General features: G+C 43.0%; 1 protein-coding gene across 1 annotated transcript in view; it reads right to left on the reverse strand.

Annotated features, from left to right (window-relative positions):
* Positions 1-25818, reverse strand: part of SIGIRR (single Ig and TIR domain containing) — a 76369-nt gene that overhangs the window by 50512 nt on the left and 39 nt on the right. Inside the window, exons 2-3 of the mRNA XM_068260097.1 lie at positions 19334-19388; positions 1035-1224 (exon numbers count right to left, since the gene is read on the reverse strand). Of these exons, the coding sequence (XP_068116198.1) occupies positions 1035-1224; positions 19334-19340 (197 nt within the window). The 5' untranslated portion in view covers positions 19341-19388. The remainder of the gene's footprint in view (positions 1-1034; positions 1225-19333; positions 19389-25818) is intronic.

Here is a 25818-nt window from a genome sequence, read left to right on the forward strand (position 1 = left end):
ATGTGTTCCTGTCAGTGGTTCCAGGGCAGTCAGAGTGCAGTTCCAGTCATTTCAGTGGTTCCACAGTGGTAGGTTTGTGATAATGAAGTATTAGCCATGTATGTGATCACAGGGCAGTCTCTCAGATTATCTGTCAGTGATCAGAGTACAGTCTGGGTATTTTAGGGATCACAGTGTGGTCAGTGCTTTCAGCCCCCTGGTAAAATTGCTGCAAAATTGTGACACACTTGCAGTTGCATCCCTCCTCTATACCTGAATGTATGTGATTAGATATACCGTAGTTCTTATGTAAGCTTGATACAGTTGACACTCAAGGCCAGATGCACTGCTGGTTCACATGGATGGCAGGGCGGCCAGAAGCCGCGTCATCCTGTGACGTCTTGTTCGGGGGGCGGCTGTACATCGATTGTCTGCTTCCTGTCGCAAACTGCGTTTTTCGTCCCCGCAACAGGACATGAAGCCACGGTGGCTAGGCGACCCTGGACTCTGCATGCGGCTTCTAGGGCCGGCTGAAACGACGCAGTAAAATGGGATCGGAACACCACGTTTGCGCAATCGACGCTAACTGCGAGATGCTAAAACGCTAATGGGAGTGTTCAGCCGACGAGTCCCGAACATTTGGCGTTAAACGCCGCCAAGTGTCCGTGTAAACCAGCACTAAATGTAGACCAGTTTGGAACTATTGGGTATTTCTAGTCGTTTTTTTCTTACATAACCAGCCAGGGCTGTAGGAAATTTTTTTTGGGGTGGAATTTATGGAGAATTGTAAGAGTAGAGCATCAGAGTTTCCACCTGCATAGCTGTGATGAATTACAATGAGGCATGAAAACTAATATTTCTCATCAGAGTGCTTTAATGCCAAACACATCTAACAGAATAATGTGAAACAAATGATTTAAAGAACGTGAATGTGGAAGGTTGCAGGAAATCACTTTTGTCTTTTCTCCATTCATGCGTATGACTGCTAACTTATTTCTGTCACCACAAGTTTCACTTTAAACTACTCTACCCAGATGGCAAGTCCAGATGCTTACCAGAAACTCTGCTGCTCTTTGTACAGATCTGCTGCTGATTTGGCATCCTTCAGCCATGTCAGGTTACCAGTGCAAGAGTCCGCCATCTGCAGGGTGCAATTCAGCAAGACATTGGAGCCCAGCTGTGGCCACAGCTCCTGTTCATTGGAAGATGGTGCAATAAGAACTGGCAGGATCCCACAGGGAGTGTCTAGGCAGAGAATTGTGAGTTACTATAAATATATGGGTGTGTATGACCAGTACAATGTACAGCTGACCTCTTATGAAAAAGGCTGCTTTATCTGCAGCTTTATATAAATCGCTGCTGCCTGGTCAATAGCTCTTCTGTGAGTCCCAGAGAAGCTTCCATGGAGGTAGAAAGCTGAATAGTGATGAGCGCGAATTTCAAACAAACGTAATTTCTCATCGTAATTCACAATTAAAAAGCAAAATCAATTGTAATACCAAATTAAAAAAAATGTTAATCAATTTCATTTGTAACTTTAATCAGGAACCTTAATTTCACATAAAATAGTTTTTAAACATTCAAAGGAAAATGTTTTTAAACTCAGTAAAATTACATTTTGCAGAGCTTAAAGTGTACCAGAGACCTTGGAAAGTAAAGATTTGATACTTACCAGTGGCTTCCTCCCGCCCCATAAATATGTCCCACGCCGTCCTCCCAGGGTCTGCTGTTCAGCCGCAATCAGCCATGGTAGCAGGCTCAGTCGGGCCCAGTCTGGGTCTTCTGCGCAGGCACGGACCTCCGGCGTATGCACAGTAGACCCGAACTGATGCTACTGAGCCAGTTACCGGGGCTGATCACTGCTGAACGGCAGACCACGGGAAGATGGCGCAGGACTCAGACATGTTTATGGGGCGGGAGAAAGCCCTGGAAAGAATCAGCTGGGAGTGAATCTTCCTGACATCCGCAGCTATAATCTAGCTACTATTTTACGTATACGTGATTGGTTGGGTGACACCCAGTTTTATACCCCCTTGACTTTAGAGAAGGCAATTATAGCCCTGTTTTCTTTTACATGGATTCTACACACCAGAATCTGCTCCCTTCCAGTGTTTATCAGGCAGCCGCATAATGTTATTCTGCGAGACACTATAATCACATGGCGTGAAACTAGGAAAAAATGCGGTTTTCCTGGGCTATTGTCTGCTAAAATGCCTTTCCTGAATCACCCTGATTTCCAACCTGGTATCTTGCACAAGGCCTTTCAGTTATGACATGAAAAACAAAAGTTTGCTTTCCTAAAACAGAAAGAATTTGCGATAATTCAGGTTGGAGTGAGCGTGAGATGTCTCCCAGTGCATCACTGCTGAATATATGCAAATTAACCATTGTACCCTAAGCTAAACACACCTCCAGAGCCGCTGGAATGCAATGATGTGTTAGCTTGTTAATTTGAACAGAGCCATAATAATCCAACATGCATACAGACTGTTTCAGATTGTTTGATCCTCATCAGTGCATGGCATGGATTAATTTGACTCTATGGAGTAGGGCTTGTGAATCCGAGAGGCACAGACTAACCAGCAAGGTCATGGTGACCCAGAACTCATTGGAGTGTGTAAGGGACTACAATGGTCCTAAAAGCCCCCTTACTAAGATGTTAAGAAAAACAAAAGTTTGCTTTCCTAAAACAGAAAGAATTTGCGATAATTCAGGTTGGAGTGAGCTTGAGATGTCTCCCAGTGCATCACTGCTGAATATATGCAAATTAACCATTGTACCCTTAGAAGCTAAACACACCTCCAGAAGTTATGGCATGAGCTGGGAGTTTCTAATTTCATCGATCTCCTGAATGGGCAGGGTAAACTCCTGTCTTTCTCAGAGGCAGTTCTGCAGGAAGGTATTCCGGAGAGTCATAGCTTCTATTATAGACAAGTACAAAGCTATGTCTGTGATATCTTGGGGGTTGACAAACCTTTGGCTTTCAATTCACAATTTGATGACCTCCTAACCAAACTCAGGGACAAGCAGTCATTGCCTTGGCTCTATTCCTTTATTCATGAATTTGGCCCACAATGGGTTGCACAGAAAACACAGTTGTTGAAATGGGCCAGCCTGGTTGATGTTTCACTAGAAGATGTGGAGACCATTGCGAAGGAGGGATGGATGGATGGCGGTTAGGAAAAGTATCCCTAGCCAGGACTGCAGAAAAATGCAACTGAAAATGATTTACAGGGCATACATCCCCATTAAGGAACCTTATAGGCATGACCCGACTAAACAGCTGCATTGCTGCCCTAAATGTCAAAACCCATCCCCTGATCTAAATCATATGTTGTGGTTGTGCCCCCAAATTCAAAGTTTTTGGGATGATGTAATTATGTTTATGGACACCATCCAACATAATTCTAGAACAAAGAATCTCCTATTTTGTCTATTTTATAGTCCTACCCTACTGGGTGAGGAAAATGTGCCCAATCTGACAAAATTTGAACATCTAGTGCTGTTGGCCTCTAAAAAAGCAATATTAAAAAAATGGCTTAAACAGGATAAATGGCCATCCATCACTTTAGGTGTGTACTGCTTATATTGAAAAAGTCTTTACGAGGGACCAGATTATCCTCTTAGTGACACCGTTATCTGAGACTGAGTGGTATTTAACCATTTTAGCCGCATGGACGTGACTGTCACTTCTTTGAGAAGCCTCGATCTTTCTGAAGAAAAAAAAAGTTTCCTGGCCTCCCTATACTTCCTGGAAGCGAGAGCGTTCGCTTCCAAAAAAAATTTAACTGTGGCCAAATAGGAAAACTACATCCACATACTTTTTATTTTTATTAAATAAAACACATATTATTACATTTAAAGTTAACTGTTTACCTCTCACACCAGAAATTATCCAAATAAAATTTTTAATGGAAAAAAATATTACAATTAAAAAAAATCAAAAACCATAAATAGTTACCTAAGGGTCTGATCTTTTTTCATATGCATGTGAAGAGGGTGTATCACTAACTTGCCGACCAGGGTATTTTTCACTGATCGGAGTGTGTGGGCTCTACAGCCCGCAGCACCGATCAGGAGTGCAGCAGAGCGATCAGACTACCTCCCTTTTTTCCCCACTAGGGGGATGTCCTGCTGGGGGGGTCTGATCGCCGCCGGCTGCAGTTGCTTAGCGGGGGGGGGCTCTTCAAAGCCGCCCTCCGCAGCGTTCTCCGCCGTCTCTCCGGCTCCCTCCCTCTCCCTCCCCCTGTGAGCTGCGCAGGACGGATTTCCATCCTGCGCATTGAAGGATAGGCTTCAGCCTATCATATGCCGGCGATCCCCGGCCATTCAGAGGCCGGGGATCAACGATCTGCCTTGCGGCGCTGCTGCGCAGCAGGGCCGTATGGTGTAAACAGCGGGAATTTCTTTGCCGGCGAGCCGCGATCGGCGGCTCTCCGGCTGTTCACGGAGACACTCTCCGTGAACTGACATGGAAAGGCCGCTCGATCGAGCGGCCGTTTCCATGGTAACCTGCAGACGACCAGTTTACGCCAATCGGCGTTAGCTGGTCGTCAAGAGGTTAAATTACAAGCTTGTAAATAGTGATGGATGCAAAACTGAAAAAATGCAACTTTATTTCCAAATAAAATATTGGCGCCATACATTGTGATAGGGACATCATTTAAATGGTGTAATAACCGGGACAAATGGGCAAATAAAATACATAAAGAATATCCAAAGCGCTGGGTGATCAAATATCTGCAGCACCACAGTGCACAGACAAAGAATCTCAAATAGTGACCGTCACCAAGGATAAAACCATCAAAGGGTCACTCATATTCCTTTAAAACATCAAGTTTTAATCACAAGCAATAAAAACAACAACACATGTACAATGACTCACTTCGAGGGTCCTTTTGACAGGGACCCTAGATAAAATCACGCTTATAGTGTATACCAATACACATCACATAGTCTTATCACATAGGTTCCCTGACGACGGCGGAAGGCCGAAACCGGTCGGAACTGGAGACTGGGCAAATCGATAAGAGGTTATAAGACTATGTGATGTGTATTGGTATACACTATAAGCGTGATTTTATCTAGGGTCCCTGTCAAAAGGACCCTCAAAGTGAGTCATTGTACATGTGTTGTTGTTTTTATTGCTTGTGATTAAAACTTGATGTTTTAAAGGAATATGAGTGACCCTTTGATGGTTTTATCCTTGGTGACGGTCACTATTTGAGATTCTTTGTCTGTGCACTGTGGTGCTGCAGATATTTGATCACCCAGCGCTTTGGATATTCTTTTGGCATTTCTGACATCTACTGTGGATACAGTTGTCTGGAGCAGCGGGTGAAATATTCATTGTGGATTAGGAACAGCGCCTGTATTTCATCTTTTAAATAAAATACATAGGTTTTAATTATGGTAGCATGTATTATTTTAAAGCTATAAAGGCCAAAAACTGAGAAATAATGATTTTATTTCCATTTTTTTCTTAATATTCCTGTTAAAATGCATTCAGAAAAAAATAATTCTTAGCAAAATGTTCCACCCAAAGAAAGCCTAATTAGTGGTGGAAAAAACAAGATATTGATCAATTAATTGTGATAATTATTGATAAAGTTAATGGCGAATGAATGGGAGGTGAAAATTGCTCGGATGCATAAGGTGAAAAACGACTGAGGGCTGAGATGGTTAAAGGCTAAAATTAGAGGCTATTTGGGATTGTTGGAGATTTAGTGAAGAGAGCTTGGTGAGAGGTGGAGAATGGGGGGTGGGTGGGATTTATAAAAAGGATGGTTATGTTTAAATGGATTTTTCATTTTTGCAGAAATTATAGCTTGATCACTATTCTGAAAGCCTAAGGGCCTTTTTCCACTACCCTGCGACTTGCGATTTGATTCTGATCACAAATCGCAAGGTACATTAAACAAATGGAAACTGCAGCAGCAATTTCCATTAGTGCGATCCGATTGCGATGCGATTTTGGTCAAAACGCGATCATCGTCCTGCCTCGTTTTGGATGCGATTGAGCATTACTATACTGGGTATAGTAGCTCAATCGTAATAGCATGGTGGCAATCACGATCGCATTTCATAGTGGAAAAGAGTCCTAAGAGCCGCTAAGGAGGCTTTCTTCTATGCCAATTGAATGAATGCCATCTTATCTGCTGTTATATTGAGGTGGGGTTATTGTTTGTATCTCTGACTGGTAAACACTGGATTCTTTGTCCACAACTTTTTTTTCACCTACTTCCATGTTGTGTGAAAAATGTTGTTACTTCATGCATATGTAACCGCTGGTATTATTGGAAAACCATAATAACAAAATAAAATAAAATAAAATAATAAAAAAAAAATATATATATATATAAATAACTTTACCAGGTCTCTGGTTTACTTTAAAGACCATTGTTTTCTGGAAAACTACAATTTTGTTTTACTTGTTCCCAATTTTTTCCTTAACATACGAAGCAATGTTGGTGACAATAGCATGTAATGTATAGGGGCTTTGCTATTAACCGCTAAAGTTGGCACGAAATTATGTGAAATTATGCGTAATTACTTGAAATTTCAAAGGGGCTAGGCAAAATCAATTGAACTTCCAAATTGTAAGTACATGTAGCCATAATTGTGAAATTTTATGCAATATTTTGCGTAATCGTAATTACCAGATTATGATCATCACTAGAGCTGAAGACCTTGATGAACATGCCCCACCCCCTATGCCCATGTGACTATGCTTTGACCTCTGTATTGGTGTAGAGAAAAGGCGTAACTACCCAACAGGTGCTATGGTGGCTGCACCTACTATGGGCAAGGGTGACATGGTGGCCCTACATGTATGGGTGGGAGGAACCCAGAGGACCTCACAATTTGCAGTTATGTCTTTGGTGCAGAGGCTGGAGAAGGCTGGGGTATTATATCAGAGGGCGTGTAAAATGGGTGCAAGAGCAGCATTGGAAAGAAGGGCGCTGCTATAGGCGCCAATTATAAAAGCTGTGATTTTATAAAAGCAGCGATTTGCGGCAATGAGTGGAAATCTCAGTGCCCGCTATTTTATCGGGCACCTCCGGGCGCCCAAATACCTGCTCACTGCCGCAAATTGCAGCTATGGGGCAGGGGGGGTATGTTAAGGTTTAAGTGGCACAGGGAAGGGGCAGGGAGTTTAGTGTTAGGAGCCAGTAAAGGTTAGGCATCGGTAGAGGGAAGGTTAAGGGATAGGTATCATTAGAGGGAGGGTAAAGGGTTATAGGTAAAATACATATATAATCTAGTATTGATATTAATCACACTGACACCAATGAATGTTGAGAATTGCTGGACTCCTGTGTGTTATTTCACTTGCTAACTAAAACTATTACCTCACCTCACCAGTGTGCCATTTTCGTAGTATCTAAAACTAATACTAGTAGTGTCTTAGTGGCGCTCTGCACAGTGTTCTAGAATGATCCAATATATGGTCTGATTCACTCTAAGAATATGCATTGTAGAACAACTGGGCTGCATGTATTCAAATATCAGTGATTGGATAGCAAAAGCTAACAATGCTCACCTAGGTAATATTAGATCATACTGAGGGATACTTGAAGGTTTCAGAAATTAGTATTTGTACTTTTGCAGTCACATGCATAATTAATCCAGGCCAGGTTTGCAGGATTAGATATGCTCTCCAGCTCAGGAGAACCTTTGTAATTAAGCTATCAGTACCTCCCTTTGGCTGTAACTTCGAAGTGGTTATGTAACTTTTTAAGTTTCACAATGTAATAATTAAACACCGGATGCCGTGTGACTTCTAGGGCAGTGTGGACTGTGCACTCTCTCAACAGATGGACAGCAAGCAACGTGTACTGTGCACTCTCATAGCAGACTGAGTAATGATCTACCTGGCTCCCTCACTTTCATACTTACAGAGTACCCAGCAAGCTCATGGTGAACCAGAACTCCTAGGAGTGTGTAAGGGGCTACAATGGACCAAAAAGCCCTCTTACGAAATTCCTTTTGTTCTCCAAATACTTTCTGTTTTACCGCCGATTGCGCAAACGTGGCCTTCCGATCCCGATTTAATGCGTTGTTTCGCCCTAGAAGCCGCATGTGACGTCCAGAGTCAGCTAGCTGGCGCGGCTTCATGTCCCCTTGCGGGGTCGAAAAACGCTGTTTGCGACGGGAAGCTGATGATCGCTGTACCGCCGCCCCCGAACGAGATGTCACAGGACGACGCGGCTTCCTGGCCGCCCCAATGCCGCCTGCCATCCATGTGAACCAGCCTTTAAGAAAGCAAACGTTTGTTTCACTTTCATACAGAGCAGAAGAGAATGCTTAGTGTTTGAATGATATGTAAACATCCCCATGTCCACGGACGTACAGAAGATCTGGGTCTCTACGAGGCTTCCTGATCTCAAAGCAGATGTTAGAGTCAGAAACTACCTGCAACTGCATTGTAAGAGCTGTCTGGTCAGAGAGTTCTGCTGGACTGAGCATTTAGCAAAATAAATGATTATTTAATTGATGAGAAATTATAGCCTCATATGGCCCAACCTCCTTTATCCAATTTGCTTCTCTTTTAACCTCTTCAATACATAATTTCCTTCTGCTTCTTTGGCTTGCCAACACATTGCCCCTTGCTGTTCCCCAATCTCTTTACCACACCCTGCACTTTCTTCCTCCTCTTCACTACCCTCTCCCCTTCTGACCTTTCCCATCCAGCTTCCCCCTCCCAAGAGAACAGGCTGCTTGTTTGAGCAGTTCGGGCAGAGAAGGAATTGGTGGCCTCTTTGCCAATATGGTATCTTATGCACAGTAAATGGCCACGTCCGTTGCTGACATTGAATGCTGCCTTGTGCTGATGACACAGATGTTTAACTTTTTCTGAACTTTGCCACAGTGTTTTGCCTCCGCCCCAACTGTCTCAGTGAGTGGCGTCCTTTCTCCATGCTGCTGGGGCTGATAGGGAAAACCTCCAGGTGACTAGGCTGAAGACAGTGCTGGCACAGTACACGGATGCGGTGTCACTGTGATCTGCTGCACTGCAGTGACATAATGCACTGGCTGTGATGTGTGCAGCCATAGTGAATAGGTCGTCCCTCGGTGAGCACTTGTGGTGGCCCCTCTGGGAATGGTGGCCCTGTGCAGAGCTGGCACATGCCTAAGTCCGCTCCAGCTCTTGGCCAGCACTCAACCAAGTTGATTCATCAGGCTGATCACTGGCTGGGGCGTCAGGGGGCACTGGGGGCTGCTGTATAACTGATAGATTTTCAGCAGAGGAGTCTGTCATTCGCCACCTCAGGAATCTGTCATTCGCCACCTCCGTCAAGTTTCACCTAGCATGTGTACACAGCTTAAAGTGAACTCAAGGTGGAAAAAAAAATACTCCAGAGGCTCCCAGGTCCTTCTCGAGACCACTGTCGCTTCCTGGGACCCTCTTTTAGTTTACATCTGCGCTCCTCTTTGTGCACGGGCATGGCCGTGGCTACACAGTGGCTTACTGCACAGGCATGGCTGTATAGTAATCGGAGGCACTATACAGCCCCACTTGTACATGGCGTGGAGCAAAGCCCCGAGAACATATCCGACAAGCTGTTGTTGGATGTGATCAGAGGGTCCGCTCTTGGCAACAGTCGGGGTGTGTAGGACACTGGATGCTTCTGGAGCATCCAGAGGCTTCCCTCTACCTAGTTAAGTATCTAACTTTTTACACGCCTATACGGGCCTTTAGATAAACTGCAGGGGCAAGTTAAAAGGATCATTGAATCAGGCAAGATAAGCCCCTACAGAGACTAGGTTTGTGTCAACTAAAGTGATATTTCCTGAGGTACATAAGAAGTCACTGGTCATTAGCAGAGCATCTTACAAGGTGCACCTATATGTACGCCGCAGGTGAGCTTGGCACAGGGTGAGCCAAATCACGGCTCACCCTGCAGCTGCTCAAATTCCCAGCGGCGTTAAATACTATTTCCCCTCCGAGTCGTAGCAACTTGAAGGGAGAAGGGAGATCGCCGGAACCCCTAATTACCCATGTGTGGGCCGCGATCTATAGTATTGCTTCTATAACGGCACCCAACTCAGTCACTACGCGGCTGGCGCCTGCTTCACTTGCAAGGGACCCCTATAGGAAAATTAATTGCTCTACTACAATGACTACCAGGTCTCGGCAGCTGGGATTGCCCCCCAAGAAACAGGGAGAACATGTCGGACACTGCAGCAGGGAGAATTGTGCACACAAGCAGAGGTATGATACAGGCAATTCACTCATGTTAAGTCAGGCCCAGCAACATACCACATCCTATGGGCCGTGGAGGGGAAAGAAAAGCAAAAATGATCCCCACAGTTCCTGAAGACAAGGAGACCAGCTGAATTCTACCGCAGCCGATTGTTGTCATCTATGTTGAAGGGCAAGTAAAAGAGGTAACATTGATGCAGAATCTTTAAATTTACAAAGAACAGATGTATTTTCATATGTAAATTCACCTGTCCTTTAATGATTCACCAAATAGTGTACTATAACAACAGAAGAATTTGCATCTGTAAAGATCAGTCAGGTATTACAGGCCCATATTTCTGCTCGGACAGGTTCCTTTTACTGAGTGATGTAAAACAACAGCACTGGTCACAGTATTGTCATTATGCTAGAAAATGTGTCACCCAAGCTGGTCCTTTCAGTACAATATTATTCCAGAGTAGAATTATAAATAAAAGATAAGCATATACATTGTCGGCTCCTAGATTGCCTATTCAGATGCAAGGGTAGTGCATAAATATCAAATAAGAAAGCCAAATGGGCCAAAACTAATTGGTATAAATGTGAGCGAAGACTCAGCAAAGACCTAGCAACAAAAAAAAAAAAAAAAAAAAAAAAATCACACTTTTACTAAGAACAACTCATGTGTTCAGTTTGGCTCTCCTTGTGCCTGTATATACTGTGTGGGGATTAATGGCAAACATTTTTTTCATCTTGATTACTGTGTTTTCATGTGCACATAAAACAAATATCCCACAGTGCTTCTAACAAACCGGCAGATACAAGCGCCAATTTTTCTTGTCAGTCAAAGTCCAGGTGTTGAAAATTAGTGATAGAGCCTCTTGCCATGTGTAGCGAATTACACCTGCTTTAAAGGGGACATGTCTAGGCATTCCTATGACAACACAATACTCTTAACATAGGGGGTCTTGTTTCCAAGGCTGCACAGAGGAGCAATTTGAGCTGTCAGTTTTGTATGTCCTCAGGTGGCTGATGATTGAAATTAAAAAATAATTTTTAAATGGAATTAACCAATAGACCACTACGGGTGGTGTTCCTCTTCTGGACCAAAGCAATGTTCACATTTCAGTGCTCCTTCCATTAATTCACTAATAACTTTATCACTACTTATCTCACTTAAATTATCTATATCTTGTTTTTTTGCCACCGATTAGGCTTTCTTTATGAGGTACTTTTTGCTAAGAGTTAGTTTATTCTATACACATTTTAAAGGGAATAATAAGAAATAACGAAAAATACATTATTTCTCAGCTTTCAGCCATTATAGTTATAAATAAAATGTGATACGATGGATAACTCACACATTTTATTTGCCTAATTGTCCCGACTATTACAACATTTAAATGATGTCGCTAGCACAATGTATGGCGATAATATATTTGGAAATAAAGTTGTATTTTATCAGTTTTGCTAGTTGACACTCTATCACTAATTACAAGCCCTTGCAAAAATAACAGTAATATACCCTCATGACATACATATTAAAAAAGTTTTGTCCAGGTATATGCTATATGATAATTAGTCCCAAGTGGACGTATGTTCAAGCTGTTTATACTGTTGTAAACTGACTTTTGTCAATAAAACTATTTGAAACTAAAAAAAGTTTTGTCCTAAAGGTAACTATTTATGTATTTTGTTTAAATGTCACTTTTTTTAAAACATATTTTGGTAACTATGGGAGAGGGGAGAGGTAAGGTGTTAATTAACGGGGGATTTATTTATCTTTAATTAATTAAATGTATGTAGGTGTCTTTTTTACTTTTTGGCCACTAGATGTCCCCCCCCCCCACCCACACACACTTTATTCCTGTGTACTGAGAACAGTACACAGGAAGTGTTGTTGGCAGGGGCGTAGCAATAGGGGTTGCAGAGGCTGCGACCGCATCAGGGCCCTTGGGCCAGAGGGGCCCCGAAGGGCCCTCCCTCAACTACAGTTTTAGCTCTGTATTGGTCCTGTGCTCATAATAATCACTTCGATAGATACTTTGAATAGTGGTAGTCATTAACAAGCTGTTCCCCATCCCCTTCTTGCACCTCTGACACTGTAGTTGCCATTGGCAGGTTTTGATGTGCCGTATCAATTGTTATATATAGAGTGCTTGGGGGGCTCCATTGTAAAACTTGCATCGGGGCCCACAGCTCCTTAGCTACGCCACTGGTTGTGGGCATGTTTTTACTTTCAATTTGACAATGACCACCTGCATCTCACTGATGCCGGTGATCACTCATCACAGGCACTTTGATCAGTGAAGGTGACGTGCACAGCAAGTGATCAATTCGAGGTATGTATATCTACACCCTTGGAGCTGAGATGAAGTCTCAAGGGGCGTAGTTTTACTGGCATCAGCATGATAAGTGATTAAAGAGAACCCGAGCCAGCTGCATACTTTGAAAAAAAACATTCTACCTGGTCTGGGGGGCTAATGTGCCTCGGATATACTTTAAATTGCAAAATTACTATATTTGAAACATTGTGCCTGAACATGGGCTCTGAAAATACAGATTTCTAAAAGGCCCAGTTTCCTTACACAGCCTTGTCACTAGCTTAAAATAGTGACAGGGCACTTTATGACAGACCTATTACAGCAGTTTAATGGTGGCAAGTAATGTATCATATATTAAATCCATCTTAGCAATGCTGGCCACTCACAGACCAATAAAAGTGAGTGATGCAAATAATTTGACACATCAAAAAAAAAGAGGTTGAGTGCTGTGTGTAATACTGTTTAATTGCACTAATAGTAGGATTAGCTTTCACGCATAATTTCATTTCATAAATCCTGAACATATGGGGCTTGATTCACTAACCAGTACTAACTGTTAGTACGGCTGTGATAAGCCCATTTTCGCATGTAAAACGTCACATCGCGTGTAAAACGTTGCATCGCGCCGAAAAATCCACATTGCGCGCCGAAAACGTTGCATCGCGCGCAAAGCTCAGCATGCCATTGAAACAATAGCAATCTGTGCACCTAAGAGGTCGCATCCTATGCCCCTAAAAAATCGCATGGTACTGTAAAAAAAACATGCGACTTTTTAGGGGCATAGGATGTGACCTTTTAGGAGCACAGGATGCGACGTTTCCAGGGAACTGGGGCCACGTTTCACGCGTAGGCGAATTAGCGCGTGAAGAGTGCGACGTTAACGTTGCACCGCACGTTTTCGGCACACCACACATCTCACGATCTCTGGGCATGCTAACTGCTTATCACCCTAATTAGCACACCCAAACCCTTTAGGCGTGCTAACTAGGTTAGCACCAGTTAGTGAATCGAGCCCATGAACTCAACTTCCAAATCCCAACATAATGGGCTCGATTCAGTAAATGGTGCTAACCCAGTTAGTACGCCTAAAGGCTTTGGGCGTGCTAACTAGAGTGCTAAGTAGTTAGCACATACAAACTACTTAGCACCGTAGTTAGCACATGCAAACTTAGCACCGTAGTTAGCACATGCAAACTACTTAGCACCGTAGTTAGGATTTGCAAACTACTACTTAGCACCGTGCTAACTAGGGTTCTAAGCTCCATGGCTAGATACCCCTGGTCTTGCTAATTATGATCTTGTAAAAGATAGAATATTTGGAAATTTAAATTCAATCTGGGCTCTATATATTATGTGACGATCATTATATTTTTGTTAACAATACCTCTCATCTTCCACAGTGATAATTGATGCTGAAGCTAGTGTTGGAAAAGTTGGGAGGCGCACTGCTACACTGCATATTCTGTCATATGTTCCTTTTCTTTGTTGAATAAACACTGATTTTTTAAAAAAAACTAGGGTGCTAAGTAGTTTACATGTGCTAACTACGGTCCTAAGTAGTTTACATGTGCTAACTACGGTGCTAAGTAGTTTGCATGTGCTAACTACTTAGCACGTGCAAAGCATGTTAGCACATGCAAAGTGGCTTTTGACTAGCGTGCTAACACTTAGCACCCTTTTCTGAATCAAGCCCCATATCGTGTAAAGGTTTGAAAGCTGAGTAATAGGGATCGTAAATGACAAGCAATTGATTTCGGATAGCATGCAAATTTAAGACGCATTGCGTGCAGCTTGGAATTGGGTCAAATTGAAATGCACTTCCTGTCAGTTCTGGCTTCAAGCTGCATACTATGGGCCTCATGCACTAATGTACAGTAAAGGTGCCATGCGCAGGCAGGGCATGGCGAGTTTACCATTACTACCGCTGGGGTAGCAGTGCCAGTTAACCCCTAGGTTACCCTTAGCACCACCTGCATGGCCAGGTTAATGTGCGTGTTAGCATAGCAACATGCACGTTAATATAGTAACACAGGTAACTTTACCCTACATTAGTGCTTTAGATCTTAGGTCCTGTAGGCCATAGGTTCTCAACATGCGGTACGCGTACCCCAGGGGGTACTTCTGATGGGTCCAGGGGGTACTCAGGCTTGATATACTTAACCAAGAATAACAAATTTAGAGATTTAGAAAATTATAATTCTTATTTAAACAACACCAAATTAGTATTTTAGCTAATTAAAAGCAATAATAAATGCTTGCACATTGTTTAGAACCAATTATAATGTACTACGATTAAATATATATTTGTCAAGGGGTACTTGGGATCATGTTTACTATGCTAGGGGGTACTCGATGAGTACAGGGTTTTAAAAGGGGTACACACTAATAAAATGTTGAGAAACACTGCTGTAGGCTATAGGAGCAATATCATTCTGTCTGAGTGTTGGGCACTGCACTTTGCAGCTATGGCTACCTGATGGTCGTCAGCACACTGGTCTCACTTCCTCAATAACGACAGTGGAATTGCCGTTATACCGAGTCATGCTGATCATTTACAAAAAATGCACACCATATAATATGCTTTGTTAATTTCACTATTTGCATTTTATTTTCTCTGAAAAGACTGTGATGGTGTGCTTGTTTGAATGCTTTTGCTTTAGTCACACTTTAGCTGCACCACCCCTCTTTAGAGCAAGCTGCATTTCATGAGGCACCATGTCACCCTGAGGCAAAGCGACATGGACCTGAAAGTATGATACGCACCAGCCTGAGGAGCTTTCACTCACAACACCTGGCTAAAATAAGGTGGGGCAAATTAAATGTGTAAAAAAATCTCTAGTAGGCTAAAAGTACATGCCAAGGAAGAAACTGAAGCTAATGAAAGCTGTGTAACTGGCCGAATCAAGACAAAGTAGCTCTATTAAGATGGGAATCTCCATGAAGTGTTTTTATTTTTTATGATCAAATTTATCGAAATTCACCATATGCAATCTATCTTTACCATTACTGCCACTGGTATGCGAGCACCATGTCCGCAGCAGCAGCTGCTACAGCCGTAGGGACGCAATAGTCACGTCCCTGCAGTTTGGGGGGCTGTGTGCACGATCGTACGATGTTGCTGGATACAGGGGGGATTGGTGGCATTGGACAAAAGTCCCCTGAGCCAATCCGTACATATCCGCAGAGAATGATCACTGTTTTTGTTCAAAAGCAGTGTTCATTCTTAATTGGTGCCACCACGCTGCCTCCCGCTCGCTTGTTTCCGCTGCCGATCATTAGTTTAATGAATGGGAACATTGTTCCCATTCATTTATCTCTCCTCTAGGCCGCCGTGATCGCAGGCATGAATGGATGCCTGTGTCACTTCCCTAGTTACAGTGTAACACATTGCTTCCTATGTACCGTAAATATTTTACGCTTATAGGAAGTACTGTGGGAGGACATCTTGTGGCCAAATAGTAAAATTACACCTATAGGCATTAGGGAATAATTGTTATTAAAGTGAACCCAAATTAAAAATACAAGATTTCAGAAATAAAATCTATTTTCTAACTTATAATAATAAATAGCAGCCTTTTTTCAGCTGCATGATGACAAATATAAAATATTTTACATTTATGGGAGGAACACCTCCCTTCCTTTCATATTGCCGGGACAAAATCCGGCAAAATGCTGGAGTAGGTGGTGTCCGGCAAAGGAGGAATTGCTAATGGCTGCCCCCTGTATAACACTGGTTATGAAAAGAGAAGGGTGAAAAGCAGGCACTGAAATGCTCATAGACTTGGAGTGTTTATTTATCTTTGTATGTGGCAGAGTGGTACAACTAAATATTTTGAATTCAAAACATTTTTTGGTTTGGGTCCGCTTTAATATGTATGTTAAAGAGACACTGAGACAAAAAAAAATTATGATATGAATTGGTTGTGTAGTACGGATAATTACTAGAACATTAGTAGCAAATAAAATATTCTCATATTTTTATTTTCAGTTATATAGTGTTTTTATAACATTGCATCATTCGCTAATATTTGCAGTTTACACACTACTCAGCATTGTAAATGATTTTACAGAACAGGCCAGTGAACTTTTGAACTGTCCTCTGGAGAGAAAAAGAAAATACAGTTGAGATTACAAGCTTCAGAAGACAGACCTCTCTGCCACTTTGAAAGTCGTGGAGCTCAATGGCTCTTTTGCATAGATAACTGGAGTTTGTTAACTCTTCCTGTACTGGGAACAATATTAGACTTATGTCTCTGCTCCTAATGTGTTATTTTTTAGCTGTACTGCACAAACAAATCATTATATCATATTTCTTTTTTTTTTTTGCTTCAGAGTCTCTTTAAGAGGGTATATTATTAAATTATGGGGTACAAATTAGTGATGGATGTAAAACTGAAAAAATGCACCTTTATTTCCAAATAAAATATTGTCACATTATTTTGTACTTAAAATATAGTTTTAACGCTACAATAACCAGGACAAATGGGCAAATAAAATGTGTGGATTTTAATTTCAGTAGCATGTAGTATTTTAAAACTGTAATGGCTGAAAACTGAGAAATAATTACGTAATTTTTTCAATGTTTTTCTTATTTTTCCTTTTAAAATGCATGTAGAATAAAATAATTCTTAGCATAATGTACCACCCAAAGAAAGCCTAATTGGTGGTGAAAAAAACAAGGTATAAATCATTTTGTTGTGAGAAGTAGTGATAAAGTTATTGGGGAATGAAAGGGAGGAGCGCTGAAATGTGAACATTCCTCTCGTCCATAAGGTGAAAAATACCCGCGGGCTGAAATGGTTAAATAGGATGTGTAAGTGATTCTAGTTATTTACTATCAACTGATGTTTTTTATGTCTCTGAAGTGGTTTATAACCCCATATAAAAACAAAGCCAAACTCCAGGCACAAATATTACCCCGGCACTGAAAAACCCCTCAAAGCTTGTTTTTACCTGTCTGTAAGCAAATGGATACGCTAAATTATCTACTGAAGATCGTTTCTTCTCCAGCTGTTTCCTGCACCACAGACTTCCACAGCTATAAACTGCAAACTTCCCAAAGAACACGGTCTGTGCCCCGCCCAGAGGTGTCACTAGGGCTGGTGTCACCCGGGGCGAAAACTCATGGTATCACCCCTCTTTTACCCAATGAACCTCCAATCTCTCCAGGCTAAACAAAACCAATAATACTTATTTTGTAGTATCGTTACTTGTTACATTTGTTGAGAATGGGGTTGGGAAGAGGTTATACTGGCCCCATTTGCTATAGGGGAGAGAGGAGTTGGGCAATAGTCTTGGCTATATTTACATAGCCCTACTCCACGGTCCCTTAGCCTGGAGCTGGGTATCACCCCCTCTGCCTGTGCCACCTGGTGCGTACTGCACCTACCACACCCCTCTAGTGATGTCACTGGTCCCGCCCCTTCACAGTTAGAACAGCAGGATCATGCTGAACCATATCAAAGCAGCAGCTGTCACCTGCTCTTAGCTTCTTTTCTTTTTTTACACATTTGGCGGAGCTACAGCATGCGAGTTGGTGTTAGCCCCACCCCTCCTACTGATGCCAGATTGCCTCCGTGCACCAGTATGAGGAGGTAGAGACCCTCTGGATCCCCACCACTGCAGCAATCTCTGGATCATGCCTGCCCCTAGCCCTCCACCCCCCACAAACTGGGAAAAAGTAAGTGCTGGGTGGCACACGTGGGTGATCCAAAAATTATATTGGAAAGGGTTGAAGGCCTTGGCTGTCTGTTCAACAATTCAGCAGGAGACATTGGCAGCAATCCAGACAGAGGCTGTACCCAAATTAGCTACTTGAAAAAGATGTGCAGAGCTCCAGAATATGGCCAAAATTACACAACTTGCATTGGTATACACATTTCTTCAAACAGACATCAAACAAGTGACATAGCTCAATGCTGCATCTGAAATGAAAACCACCAGAGGCATGCAGAGCCCCACAGGGGCTAAATACATGCCTTGAATGCAAATCAGATGTAAATTATGTACTAATTCCTAATCTAAAAAATTGAATGCAGATTGAAGCACATTAATGCAGCTAGCCAAAAAGTATACTTATAATGTGTATACCATTTATGACTAGCAGCACTAGGGAAAAATTATGTTTTTATTGTTAGACTAGCGGTAGGTCTTCCCCTTGAGGGCCTGTCATCGTCGGAAGGAAGTCTAGTAGGGAATAATTTGTGCACATATTATTTATACTGAAGCTAAAGCCCTCCTTTGCTGTACCTGTTTTGAATGCAAGTTGTGTAATTTTGTCCATATTCTGAAGCTCGGCACATCTTTCCAGGTAGCTAATTCAGGTACAGCCTCTGTCTGGAAGTGCTGCCATGTCTCGACTCTCCTGCTGTACAAAATTAACATAAGTATACTTTTTGGCTAGCTGCATTCATGTGCTTCAATCTGCATTCAAATTTTTAGATTAGGAATTAGTACATAATTTGCATCTGATCTGCATTCAAGGCATGTATTTAGCCCGTGGGGCTCTGCATGCCTCTGTTGGTTTTCATTTCAGTTGCAGCCTTGAGTGATGTCACTTGTCTGATTTCTGTTCAACAATTCAGTTGCCAATGGCTGCATGGAACCCCTAGACCGGTCAGTTTTACCCATAATGAAAGATAGGCAATTTGCTGCAGAGCTGACAGCTTACAGCTCAAACCGAGCAATACAGCACAGCACCCCAGTCTGCCAGGACAAGGGCAACCTGTATCAGTGAAATACATTTACTTAGAAAAGAAAGTGTGGTTGCAGTTAGCTGGCAGTCAGGGCTGTGCTGGAGGTCCAAGTATGTCGTGTCACAATGCAATTGAGTGCCAATTCTCACCAGTCATTCTTGTGGAGAGTTGCTGGCTTATCTTTCACAGGAGGAAGTTTCCAATCTGCAGATAGAGAAAAGCAGGTGACATCAAAACACACCACACACATACAAGGATAGTGGCAATAATTTGAACACAAACATTTATCTACAACAATAACAATCATTTTTGCTGTTATATGACAGTAGGAATAATACACACACACACTAATGATAACACTGCTTGGATACAGTAGAGAGAGACCTTCACCAGAAGAGCACTTAACTAACACTAACATTCTCTCGCCTCTGCCTTAAGGTGGCCACTAATGATCCTATTTTTTTTTTTTTAATCCAATCTTACAATTTCTATGTAAAATAAGGGACTGCCTAAATTATACATTCAATACATTCTCTGAGTTTACTCTTCTACTACATAGATTTGATTAGATTGGATGAAAAAGATTGGAACACTGGTGGCCACCTTAACCTCCCCACTCCTCTGCCCAACACTTAACTCCTCTCTCCTCTACCTAAATGTGGCCACTAACGGTCCAATTTCTAGCAAAAAATCGTTTGAGCAATCAGATAATTCTGATCAGATGTGATCCGATTGGTTGTAAATAATCTCCATTGATGGGAACAGTCAATTACAAACGATTATCCGATTGGATTTTTGTTAAGACAAAATTTGAATTTTCTTGTCGGTTGAGAAAGATAGAAAGCAAAGATTGGTTTGTTGATGGTGTAGTGAACGATATATTATATTTCACTTCCAATAAGAATTATCTGATCACTCATACGATTTTTCACTAGAAAGTGAAGTCACTAGTGGGCAACTTAACACTAACCTTCCCCTCCTCTGCCTAACACTAACCTCCCCCTCTCCTCTTCCCAACACTAACCTCCCCTCTCCTCTTCCCAACACTAACCTCGTCCTCTACTCTGCCTAACATTAGCCTCCCCACTCATCTGCCTTACAGTAACCTCCCCTCTCCTCTGCTTAACACTAGCTTCCCCCTCCTCTGCCGAACACTAACCTCCCCTCTCCTGTGCCTAACATTAGCCTCCCCACTCCTCTGCCTAACACTAACCTCTTCTCTTCTCTGCCTAAGATTAGCCTCCCCACTCCTCTACCTAACATTAGCCCTCCTCTCCTCTGCCTAAACCTAACCTCTCCTCTTCCCAACCCTAACCTAGCCTCTGTCTAATAATAACCTCGTCCTCTACTCTGCCTAACATTAGCCTCCCCACTCATCTGCCTTACAGTAATCTCCCCTCTCCTCTGCCTAATACTAACCCCCTCCGCTCCTCTGCAAAACACTAACCTCCCCTTTCCTCTGCCTAACATTAGCCTCCCCTCCTCTGCCTAACACCAACCTCCCTTCTCCTCTGCCTTACAATATCTTCCCCTCTCCTCTGCCTAACATTAACCTCCCATCTCCTCTGCCTAACATTAGCCTCCCCTCCTCTGTCGAACACTAACCTCCCCTCTCCTCTGCTTAACATTAGCCTCCCCACTTCTCTGCCTTACAGTAACCTCCCCTCTCCTCTGCCTAACACTAACCTCCCATCTCCTCTGCCTAACACTAACCTCCCATCTCCTCTGCCTAACATTAGCCTCCCCTCCTCTGTCTAACACTAACCTCCCCTCTCCTCTGCCTAACATTAGCCTCCCCACTTCTCTGCCTTACAGTAACCTCCCCTCTCCTCTGCCTAACACTAACCTCCCCTCTCCTCTGCCTAACATTAGCCTCCCCACTTCTCTGCCTAACACCAACCTTCCCCTCTCCACTGCCTAACACTAACCTCCCCTCTGTCTAACTCTAACCTCCCCTCTCCTCTGCATTACACTAACCTCCCCTCTCCTCTGCCTAACACTAACCTCCCATCTCTTCTGCCTAACACTAACCTCCCATCTCCTCTGCCTAACATTTGCCTCCCCTCCTCTGCCTAACACTAACTTCCTCTCTCCTCTGCCTAACATTAGCCTCCCCACTTCTCTGCCTAACACTAACCTCCCCTCTGCCTAACACCAACCTTCCCCTCTCCACTGCCTAACACTAACCTCCCCTCTCAGTTGCCTAACATTAGCCTCCCACCTCTGCCGAAAACTAACCTCCCCTCTCCTCTGCCAAACATTAGCATTCCCTCTCCTATGCCTAACACTAACCTCTCCTCTGCGCTGCGTAACATTAGCCTCCCGACTCATCTGCCTTACAGTAACCTCCCCTCTCCTCTGCCTAACACTAAACTCACCTCTCCTCTGCCGAACATTTGCCTCCCCTCCTCTGCCTAACACTAACCTCCCCTCTCCTCTGCCTAACATTAGACTCCCCACTTCTCTGCATAACACTAACCTCCCCTCTCCTCTGCCTAACGCTATCTGTCTAACACTAACCTTCCCCTCTCCACTCCCTAACACTAACCTCCCCTCTCCTCTGCATAACACTAACCTCCCCTCTCCTCTGCCTAACATTAGACTCCCCACTTCTCTGCCTAACACTAACCTCCCCTCTCCTCTGCCTAACACTATCTGTCTAACACTAACCTTCCCCTCTTCACTGCTTAACACTAACCTCCCTTCTCCTCTGCATAACACTAACCTTCCCCTCTCCTCTGCCTAACATTAGACTCCCCACTTCTCTGCCTAACACTAACCTCCCCTCTGCCTAACACTATCTGTCTAACACTAACCTTCCCCTCTTCACTGCCTAACACTAACCTCCCCTCTTCTCTGCATAACACTAACCTTCCCCTCTCCACTGGCTAACACTAACCTCTCCTCTCCTCTGCCTAACACGAACCACCCCTCTCCACTGCCTAACACGAAGCTCCCCTCTCCTCTGCCTAACACTAACCTCCCCTCTCCTCTGCCTAACATTAGCCTCCCTCCTCTGCCTAAAACTAACCTCCCCTCTCCTCTTCCAAACATTAGAATCCCCACTACTCTGCCTAACACTAATCTCTCCTCTTCTCTGCCTAGCATTAGCCTCCCCGCCCATCTGCTTTACAGTAACCTCCCCTCTCCTCTGCCTAATGCTAACCTCCCCTCTTCGATGCCTAATATTAAGCTCTCGTGTTAGGCATTGTAGAGGAGAGGTGAGTGTTAGACGGAGGAGAGGTTAATTTTAGGCATAGGAGAGGTTTGTGCTCTTCCAATTAAGTTCTCTCCAAGCTACCTAAAATCAGTTGTTAAGTTGACAGGCTAAGACATAAGTACCCCCTGAAAAATATACTTACAAACCAGTGGCCCAAATCTTGCATAGGCAACATAGTGGTTGAGTGTCTAGCATACTCGCTTTATATCTCTAGAGTCCCAGGTTTGATCCCTGACCATGACATAATCTGCACAGAGTTTGTGTGCTCTCCCTGAACTTGCATGGGGCCCCTCCTACATCCCAGTACCATACTGGTTGGATAAAGCACCTTAGACCGAGGTGAACACTTGACTAGGACTAAATTAAAGCAAATCCGAGATGAGAAACTAACTATAACAAATAACTTGTCTATATATTTAGATAGTTTACACAGCAAATCTAGCAGCAAACAGCTTCAACAGAATTTGATTATTTTTTCCTGTGATACAATGACAGCGGCCATGCTCTGTTTGTAAACAGTACACACAGGCAAGCTGATCTGCATCTCCAGCCCTCAGCCTGTGAAAACCTAGTTTCCCCTCCTCCCTCCTACCCTCTGCCTCTGAAATCTCTGGCTAGTAACACCTCCCCCTCCTCCTGCCCAGACTGAGCTCCCATAAGCCCTTGCTACTGTCTGAAAATGCCAAGGCACTCTGAAATGCTGTGGGCGAGGCTTGTTTAGTTTATAAGGAATTAGAGTATTAAAACAAAAACAAAAAAGTATTTGGCTTGAGGAATGCACTATAAACTATATGAAGGGAACACAATTATGCAATGAGTAAAAGTTTATCTCGGATCCACTTTAAAGGACTTACGAGGACAAAACCGTTAAAAAAGTCAAGTATCTGCAAGATGTTTAAATGCACGGAGGACGCCGTCCGCGCCCTCCGTGCAGTTCCGCCGGGTCCCCTTCCTGAAAGCGCCCCCCGTGCCGATCGCGACCCCGCAGGCCGTGTCGGGCTCTCATGCCACTCCTAATACGGCCGCCGGAGCTGGCCGCGGCTGCGCAGTCCGCATTGCCGCGAGTGCGGCTGCGCAGCTCTAGGGCCAACCCTCAGAACCACGCACTGTAGTGTGGATCGGAGGGGTTGGCCCTAGAGCTGCGCAGCCGCACTCGCGGCAATGCAGACTGCGCAGCCGCGGCCAGCTCCGGCGGCCATATTAGGAGTGGCATGAGAGCCCGACCCGGCCTGTGGGGTTGCACTCGGCATGGGGGGCGCTTTCAGGAAGGGGACCTGGCGGAACTGCACAGAGGGCGCGGACGGCGTCCTCCGTGCATTTAAACATCTTGCAGGTACTTGACTTTTTTAAAGATTTTGGCCTCATAAGTCCTTTAAGGACACTGAATTTGGAGCTCCTCTTAGTGAGGGATAGTTGGCTTCAATTCACTAAGCCTTGCCACATTCAGTAAAGCAGAAAACAGCTTTTTTATGCGAACATTTTGTGAAATGTCAATTCACTAAGGCTTTGAGACCGCATGGAAAACTAAAATTACCGACTAAAGCGGTAAATACTTCAATAAATGTAAATTCAAAAATATTAGAGCATGCGGTAAAACCAAGTGGGATGTTCAGTATTTATCTCCCGCATGGAGCTGTTGGTAACAGCCATTCTGTAAGGTTATAGAAGGGAGGAAACCGCAGAAAAAAGGTCATAACTATTCTGGAAAATACAAAAGTTAATCATGAAAACACATATTTCCCTAATTTCAATGCTATGTTGTAAATAAAAATAGTTAATAAGCTAATGGTTTTGAGTTGATACAAATTTTCTATTAATTCTATGCAGCTTGGAGTTGCACTTTACTTGTCAGTATAATAATAAAATGAAATGCTATCTGTATCAGATACTTCATCCATTTTATCCGCACTTCAATAATGAATGAAATATATGAATAATATACTGCACTGTTCCTTAAAATACCCAATGAAATACCACATGAGGTAAAAATCGAAGAAAATTGTCAAGCAGTTTTTCAGTAAATTATCAAACTATTACCCCATATCCCATATGCAATTTACTTTTTCACCTGAAATTTCTCCTAGGTGATATTTTAGCAACTTGTAAATAAAATGCATTTTAACCCACCAGCAAGCAAGAAAATGCTCAAAATAATTTTGATAGTACTTTTTCACCTACTTTTTGGTACTTTTCCATTGCAAAGTGCTAAAAAGTTATCTTAAGATGAAAAATTATCTCTTAGGAGATAATTCATGAGAAAAAAAGTTAATTTGCTTATGGTCCCATGTGTGAAATTCTTAGTGAATTTGAAAAAGAAAGTCTAAAATACAGCATTAAGTACATTACCGAGCATTTTTACCTAACGTGTCTAATGCCTGTCAGATAGACAAGTCAAATCAGGTCCATTCTGATCGTTTTCCTGATCGATTTTCTGATCACTTCTACACAAAGTTGATCAGAAAAATGTTTGGAAATCAGATCGGACCTGTCAGAAATAATTGTTTCAACCCATCTATCTGACGGAAAATTGCATGGTGTGTACCAGGCACTATGCTGGGAATACACCATGAGTTTTTTTCGGCAGACAGAAGGCTCGATAGATAATTTCCGACATCTGATTTCAATCATTTTTCTGATTGATTTTCTCATAGTAGTGAATAGAAATCGATCGGAAAAAAGGATCGGAAAATCGATCGGAAAGTAAATCTGCCAAAAAAAACTCGTGTATTCCCAGCATCAGTGGATTGAAGCCATAATGTTTTCAGTGTTTTCTCTGTTAAGTGCTATAAAAATGTCAGCACGATATAAATGCTTAATTATAACAATAATATCAAGTGATTCTAGGAATAATTTGCACACAAAACCAATGACACACACATACCTTGACAGTAAAACCTGTGACATACACACACACACACACACACACACACACACACAGTGACTGTAAGAATAATTTGCACACAAAATCCAATGTTAAACACAATTTGCCAGCTTTAAGATAGAAATAGATAAAGGAATGTGACCAGCCCAAGGTCACACAAACATTCCAGGTGCGCTCAGCCAGGAAAGTACTTTCACTGGTGCCACCCTGTTCAGAGGCATTTCGCAACAGAGACAAAACTACTGCACAGACTTGGGCACTGCCAGCCCAGGAGCCATCCACAGCTGATTCCACACAATGGCCAGACCAAAGAAACTGACACAGGGGAACACTGTTCACTCTACAGACATGACAGCCCACAGCTACAAGCAGGCACATGATCAGGGCAGGAAGGAATGCAGTGGGTATATCAGGCAGGTAACGGAGAGAGAAAGATAAAAGGTAGAGAAGTTTTCTGGCAAAAGCAGAAAACCACAAACAGTGCAAAGAGAGTATATTCAGATGCCTGAACAGCACATGTAATATAGTTATTA

This window comes from Hyperolius riggenbachi, chromosome 11, assembly GCF_040937935.1.
Source record: "Hyperolius riggenbachi isolate aHypRig1 chromosome 11, aHypRig1.pri, whole genome shotgun sequence".
Lineage (NCBI taxonomy): Eukaryota > Metazoa > Chordata > Amphibia > Anura > Hyperoliidae > Hyperolius > Hyperolius riggenbachi.